Consider the following 7500-nt stretch of genomic DNA (forward strand, 5'->3'; position numbering starts at 1 on the left):
TGAGAAATTCCTGAAAGAAATGTAAATATAAAATCACAAAGAAATATCATAAAATATAGGTAATACATATTTAGTCCATATTGTCTGTATAAACTTTGTTTAATTTCCAGAGCAATCTTAAATAAAATAAAAAATAAAAAATCCAAATAAATATGCAAACAAAAATGAATATATTTTTGCATTTTTTTATCCAAAGAATATATGCAGTTATTTCTTTGATCCAGCATTAAAACTTCCTGTATTCTGATGAAAAATATAATAATTAGGCAAATAAAATAAATATTTAAAAAATGCTCCGGTCCAAAGACATGCATGGTAGGTTGATTGGCATCTCTGGAAAATTGTCCGTAGTGTGTGATTGCGTGAGTGAATGAGTGTGTGTGTGTGTGCCCTGTGATGGGTTGGCACTCCGTCCAGGGTGTATCCTGCCTTGATGCCCGATGATGCCTGAGATAGGCACAGGCTCCCCGTGACCCGAGGTAGTTCAGATAAGCCGTAGGAAATGAATGAGTGTGAATTTATACAATGTTGTAGTTTATACAGCTTCTAATCTTCAGAGCTGCTGACGCCGCCGCTCACTCTAACCCCAACATAATCACGTGCAATCAACAGCCTCACAAATACAACAACATCCTCAATCTGCATTTTGTGTGTGTGTGTGTTCAGTTACTCAGCACACCGCTGCACGTGGCCGTTCGGACGGGACACCACGAGTGTGCAGAACATTTGATCCACTGTGGAGCTGATATTAACGCCAGAGACAGAGTAAGAGCTCCAGAATCATACTGCAGTTACAGGAGGGATAATCTTATAGAAAATATATCTGTACTATCAAAGCTAACTCTGTGTGTGTGTGTGTGTGTGTATGTGTATGTGTGTGTAGGAGGGAGACACACCACTGCATGATGCAGTAAGGATCAACAGGTTCAAGATGATCAAACTGCTGCTGATGTACGGCGCTAACATGAAGAGCAAAAATAACGTGAGTGCAAAAACAGCTGCAGTAACGATTCAGAAGAAGGGAGAAAAAGATGTGACAGGTTACATCATCACATCCACAGTACAGTATAACACTCATGTAAACGAAGGTTGAACACAAAGCAGAAGGAAAGAGCAATAAACCGAAGAGATATTCAGTCAGAGACCATGATCATTAAACCAAGAAGAACAGTGATTTAAATGGAACAGATGACAGATTAGAAGCAATTCTGAGGCTAATGAAAAATCAGTGGTCTGAAGAGATCCAGAGCTCAGACAAGATCAGTCTGAAATCCTGTTGAAGGCTCAGCAGAGATGTCGGAAAAGATCCTCAGGTCTGACTTGCTTTAAGTCCAAAGTGCTTCATCTGATGGAAACACAAAGTATCTGAGAAGATCCTGAGAACTGTTTTATAAACTGGCTTTAATAGAATGGCACTGTTGTAATTAATGTGTAACGGTTTGTTATTTCTGTGTGCCGTTGTGTTTCTCAGGATGGAAAGACGCCGATGGAGAGTCTGCTGTCATGGCAAAGTGGAGCCAAAAACATACTGAGTGACTTTAAGGACGAGACACGATGTGTTCCTGAGTGAAGACAGAGAAAAGATCAACATTCTCATTAAAACCACATTAAGGGAAATAACAGCAGGCTTCATTTCCTCTGATTCACTTTCATTTACACACAGTGATGATAATTGCTGGCAATTTCACTTATATTATTTCGACGAATATTTCTGTGTAAACGTTTTTAACGGTGGCGAGATGTTCGATTCCAGTAATGGTCTGTGACGGAGAAACAGGAAGCTGATGGATTTTGAAAAGTTCCTAATGTACTTTCTGGATGTTTCTTAACTTGATGATGGTGTTAAACTGCTCAGTGACGATGTTCATGTCCGCTGCCCACAGCACAACTAAAGCACTGACAATTTTATACAACATGTTTTTTTGTCTGAATGATTGTGAATAGGATGTGACTTTTACTCTCCTGATTTTTCTTCATTTTGCTGCAAGTGTGTGAGTGTGTGTGTGTGTGTTTGTGGTGTCAGCGGTGTCATGTCGCTGTCAGTATGAAGAATATGATAATGATAACGATGATAACGATGATAACGATGACGATGATGATGATGATGATAATGACGATGATGACGATGATGAAGATGATGAGAAAGTGATGACAGGTTTGAGGATGTTGTCAGATGAAGAAGAATTTTATTGCTCTGATCTTTCTTTACTTTATATTTTTCTTTATATATATTTTTCCTCAGTGTAATTATTCCAACTTGCTTTATTCCATTTTGAATCATTTCTTTTGCTTCATTTATTTATTTATTTATTTATTTATTGTATGTGAATAAAGATTTTCTGCTTGTTTTGCTTTGGATTTGCTGTGTTGTCTTTATTTCTGATCAGTTTAATCTCAGTTCAGTCTGACAAAATACACTTTGTCTATGTTTAAGCGTGTAAACATGTAAATAGCGTCATGCATTTCCTAAAGAAAACTAATAATAAATAGAAAACATAAGAAACAGAAAAACTTTCTCGTTTTAACTATATTCTGCTTTAGCATTGCGCAAACGTTGCGCTTTTCATTGCGCAAATCCTGCGCATTTGTGATACTATAGCACACTCATTCCCGTCATTCCCCGCATTCCTGCTCTCTTTACGCTGATTGGTTTCCGTTCCTGCTCTCTTTACGCTGATTGGTCAGATTTGAATGCAAGCCCGCGAGATCCAGTTGGTTTAAGGAAGTAAATGGCAGTTGGTCGGTGATCGCTAAAGTTACCTCAGATTTCTGTCGCAGCTGTTTGTGTTGTTTATATTATTATTATTATTATTATTATTATTATTATTATTATTATTATTATTATTATTATTATTATTAACAGTCCAGCTGCACTTTTATGGTCGGGGAGTTTAACATCATCCAGGTGAGTTATTAATGTAATAAACAGACTGAACTGGGATCAGTAGACATATAAAGAGTGACAGTAGAATTAGACATGAACTCTATAATAAACGATCACTTACCAGCATGTAGATGATTATTAATGATTTATTTTATATATAAAGTTCTGCAGTAACATGTAAGGTGCAGTGTAAGGTGTGGTGAGAAGGTGAAGTTAAGTAAATCTTGGTTCCTTTTGGTTTTCAGCACCATGATGGAGTCATGCTTTAACGAGAAGGTGGCCAGGGCTGAGACCATCTTAGTAGAAGATCTGAGGAGAGATCTGCGTTTTGATCTGACTGAAATCGCAGAGGCTCAGGTGAGATCTCCTTCATCTCATCTCTTCTCCTTCATCTCCTCCTTCATCTCTTCTCCTTCATCTCCTCTCCTTCATCTCCTCTCCTTCATCTCATCTCTTCTCCTTCATCTCATCTCCTCTCCTTCATCTCATCTCCTCTCCTTCATCTCATCTCTTCTCCTTCATCTCATCTCTTCTCCTTCATCTCCTCTCCTCTCCTTCATCTCATCTCTTCTCCTTCATCTCCTCTCCTTCATCTCATCTCCTCTCCTTCATCTCATCTCCTCTCCTTCATCTCATCTCCTCCATCTCATCTCCTCTCCTTCATCTCATCTCTTCTCCTTCATCTCATCTCTTCTCCTTCATCTCCTCTCCTCTCCTTCATCTCATCTCTTCTCCTTCATCTCCTCTCCTCTCCTTCATCTCATCTCTTCTCCTTCATCTCCTCTCCTTCATCTCATCTCTTCTCCTTCATCTCCTCTCCTTCATCTCATCTCTTTTCCTTCATCTCCTTTCCTTCATCTCATCTCTTTTCCTTCATCTCCTCTCCTTCATCTCATCTCCTCTCCTTCATCTCATCTCTTCTCCTTCATCTCCTCTCCTTCATCTCATCTCCTCTCCTTCATCTCATCTCCTCTCCTCTCCCTCATCTCCTCTCCTCTCCCTCATCTCCTCTCCTCTCCCTCATCTCATCTCCTCTCCTCTCCCTCATCTCCTCTCCTCTCCATCATCTCATCTCCTCTCCTCTCCTCTCCCTCATCTCCTCTCCTCTCCATCATCTCATCTCCTCTCCTCTCCATCATCTCATCTCCTCTCCTCTCCATCATATCTCATCTCCTCTCCCTCATCTCATCTCCTCTCCCTCATCTCCTCTCCCTCATCTCATCTCCTCTCCCTCATCTCCTCTCCTCTCCTTGATCTCATCTCCTCTCCTTCTTCTCATCTCCTCTCCTTCATCTCATCTCCTCTCCCTCATCTCCTCTCCTCTCCTTCATCTCCTCTCCTCTCCATCATCTCATCTCATCTCCTCTCCCTCATCTCATCTCATCTCCTCTCCCTCATCTCATCTCATCTCCTCTCCCTCATCTCCTCTCCTCTCCTTCATCTCCTCTCCTCTCCCTCATCTCCTCTCCTCTCCTTGATCTCATCTCCTCTCCTCTCCTTCATCTCCTCTCCTCTCCTTCATCTCCTCTCCTCTCCCTCATCTCATCTCCTCTCCCTCATCTCCTCTCCTCTCCCTCATCTCATCTCCTCTCCTCTCCTCTCCCTCATCTCATCTCCTCTCCCTCATCTCATCTCATCTCATCTCCTCTCCCTCATCTCATCTCCTCTCCTTCATCTCCTCTCCTCTCCTCTCCCTCCTCTCCTCTCCTCTCATTCATCTCACCTCATCTCCCCTCCTTCATCTTCTTCACCTCACGTGTGTTCTGGTGTATTCCTACAGGTCATGTGTGTGTTTTTGTTGCAGGACTCTGGCTTCCTTGACAGAGAGTTTTTACAGGTCTACCTCCGTATAAGACCTTTGTCACAGGCTGAAATTGAAAGCGGTGAATCACAGGTGAGTTTGAAGGCCTCACTGTTTAGTCTTTGAGAATCGTTCATATGTTCCTGATCTCTCAAAACAAGTCTGATAATCTTTAGAGTGTTTTTGATTTGTTTTTTTTTTTTGACAACTAACACATTTATTTTAATAAGGTTATATATCTGTGGGTTTTTTAATCATTATTTATATATTTTATAACAGGACTGCGTCACCATCCATCCTCCTGACACGGTTCTCCTCAAAGCCCCCAGGTCGTCTCTGTCGGCCAGAGCCAGCGACAAATCAGTTCCTCAAACAGCACAGCGCTTTCAGTTCTCTCAGGTATTTGTGTAAGGAATAAATTAAGGAGAAAGTTCCAGGTGCATTCTAGAGAGAAAGAGATTTAAATGAATCAGATTCAAATCGACTCGACTCTGAGTCGAATCACAGAGTTCTGGGAAACTATACAAACAGAAGGAGAGAATAAACTCTGAATGTGAGGATGTTTCGATCTGCTGTAACGTCCAGTGCTCTGCATGCGTTAGGTTTTTGGAGCGGACACGGCGCAGAAGGACCTGTTTGACGGCACTGTGAGAAATCTGGTCAGAGATGTCCTGGAGGGGAAAAACTCCCTGGTCTTTACATATGGAGTCACAAACGCAGGAAAGACCTTCACCTTTTTAGGTTTGTCCTTCATCACCATCTGAAGGTCATCATCTAAAATCATCAGCTCATTTTATTCCTCCACATATGTGGGTATATGTTTGTGTGTGTGTGTGTGTGTGTGTGTGTGTGTGTTTCAGGCCCAGAACACGATGTGGGCATCCTGCCGCGCTCTTTAAACATGATCTTCAGCAGTCTGGAGGGTCGGATCTTCACCCAGAGCAGCGTGAAGCCTCACCGCTCTCAGGATGTTCTGAAGCTCAGTAAGGAGCAGCAGGTGGAGGAGAACATCAGCAAACGCAACCTCTTCAGACTCCTCAGAGAGGTGAGTGAGAACACTGCTGTGGAAGAGAGACACCTCCTTAGTGCATGGGGAGAATGGAGAGATGATCAGAGTCACTGGAGGAGATGTTGTATCTCTAACATTCAAAACTACTTTATACTGAATGATGTTTGTGTACCGGGTGGGGTGGGGTGGGGGGTGTACTGTGGGGTGGGGATGTGTGTACCATGTCCTGCAGGTGTGTGTGTATTATTCACCTGTTCTCATAATGTTTATTTGTTGATGTGTGTGTACTGTGGGGTGCGGTGTGTGTGTGTGTGTACTGTGGGGTGCGGTGTGTGTGTACTGTGGGGTGCGGGAGTGTGTGTTTACTGTGTGTATTATTCTCCTGTTCTCATAATGTTTTTGTTGATTTATGTGTGTGTACTGTGGGGTGTGGGGGTGAGTGTGTGTGTGTGTGTGTGCTGTGGGGTGTGGGGGTGAGTGTGTGTGTGTGTGTGCTGTGGGGTGTGTACGTGTGTGTAAGTGTGTGTGTACTGTGGGGGGTGGGGTGTGTGTGTGTGTGTGTGTACTGTGGGGTGTGTGTGTGTGTGTGTGTGTGTACTGTGGGGTGTGTGTGTGTGTGTGTGTACTGTGGGGTGTGTGTGTGTGTGTACTGTGGGGGGTGGGGTGTGTGTACTGTGGGGGGTGGGGTGTGTGTACTGTGGGGGGTGGGGTGTGTGTACTGTGGGGGGTGGGGTGTGTGTGTGTGTGTGTAGTGTGGGGGGTGGGGTGTGTGTACTGTGGGGGGTGGGGTGTGTGTGTGTGTGTGTTTGTGGGGGGGGTGTGTGTGTGTGTACTGTGGGGGGTGGGGTGTGTGTGTGTGTGTGTACTGTGGGGGGTGTGTGTGTGTGCACTGTGGGGGGTGGGGTGTGTGTGTGTGTGTGTGTGTACTGTGGGGGGTGGGGTGTGTGTGTACTGTGGGGGGTGTGTGTACTGTGGGGGGTGTGTACTGTGTGTGTGTGTGTGTGTACTGTGGGGGGTGGGGTGTGTGTGTGTACTGTGGGGGGTGGGGGTGTGTGTGTGTGTGTACTGTGGGGGGTGGGGTGTGTGTGTGTGTGTGTACTGTGGGGGGTGGGGTGTGTGTGTGTGTGTGTACTGTGGGGGGTGGGGTGTGTGTGTGTGTGTGTACTGTGGGGGGTGGGGTGTGTGTGTGTGTGTGTACTGTGGGGGGTGGGGTGTGTGTGTGTGTGTGTACTGTGGGGGGTGGGGGGTGTGTGTGTGTGTGTGTACTGTGGGGGGTGGGGTGGGTGTGTGTGTGTGTGTACTGTGGGGGGTGGGGTGTGTGTGTACTGTGGGGGGTGGGGGTGTGTGTGTACTGTGGGGGGTGGGTGTGTACTGTGGGGGTGTGTGTGTACTGTGGGGGTGTGTGTGTACTGTGGGGGGTGGGGTTTTGTGTGTACTGTGGGGGGTGGGGGTGTGTGTGTGTACTGTGGGGGGTGGGGGGTGTGTATTGTGGGGGGTGTGTATTGTGGGGGGTGTGTATTGTGGGGGGTGTGTACTGTGGGGGGTGGGGGTGTGTGTGTACTGTGGGGGGTGGGGTGTGTGTGTACTGTGGGGGATGGGGGGTGTGTGTACTGTGGGGGGTGTGTACTGTGTGTGTGTGTGTACGGTGGGGGGGGGGGTGTGTGTGTGTGTGTACTGTGGGGGGTGGGGGGTGTGTGTGTACTGTGGGGGGTGGGGGTGTGTGTGTACTGTGGGGGGTGGGGGTGTGTGTGTACTGTGGGGGGTGGGGTGTGTGTTTACTGTGGGTGGTGTGTGTAGTGTGGGGGG

The 7500-nt window shown here is 45.5% G+C and overlaps 2 protein-coding genes across 8 annotated transcripts in view; both read left to right on the plus strand.

Moving 5' to 3' along the window:
* Window positions 1-2164, plus strand: part of ankrd1a (ankyrin repeat domain 1a (cardiac muscle)) — a 5725-nt gene extending 3561 nt beyond the window's left edge. The window contains exons 7-9 of the mRNA XM_060879338.1: window positions 667-765; window positions 884-982; window positions 1472-2164. Coding sequence (XP_060735321.1) covers window positions 667-765; window positions 884-982; window positions 1472-1570 — 297 coding nt within the window. The 3' untranslated portion in view covers window positions 1571-2164. The remainder of the gene's footprint in view (window positions 1-666; window positions 766-883; window positions 983-1471) is intronic.
* A 602-nt stretch (window positions 2165-2766) lies between these two features.
* The window catches only part of kif20ba (kinesin family member 20Ba), a 34818-nt gene continuing 30084 nt past the window's right edge, over window positions 2767-7500 (plus strand). For all 7 annotated transcript variants that reach the window (XM_060879349.1, XM_060879350.1, XM_060879352.1 and 4 more), the window contains exons 1-6: window positions 2767-2905; window positions 3130-3241; window positions 4689-4778; window positions 4965-5084; window positions 5288-5426; window positions 5546-5730. In XM_060879349.1, coding sequence (XP_060735332.1) covers window positions 3134-3241; window positions 4689-4778; window positions 4965-5084; window positions 5288-5426; window positions 5546-5730 — 642 coding nt within the window. In that variant the 5' untranslated portion in view covers window positions 2767-2905; window positions 3130-3133. The remainder of the gene's footprint in view (window positions 2906-3129; window positions 3242-4688; window positions 4779-4964; window positions 5085-5287; window positions 5427-5545; window positions 5731-7500) is intronic.

Source organism: Tachysurus vachellii, chromosome 10, assembly GCF_030014155.1.
Source record: "Tachysurus vachellii isolate PV-2020 chromosome 10, HZAU_Pvac_v1, whole genome shotgun sequence".
NCBI lineage: Eukaryota > Metazoa > Chordata > Actinopteri > Siluriformes > Bagridae > Tachysurus > Tachysurus vachellii.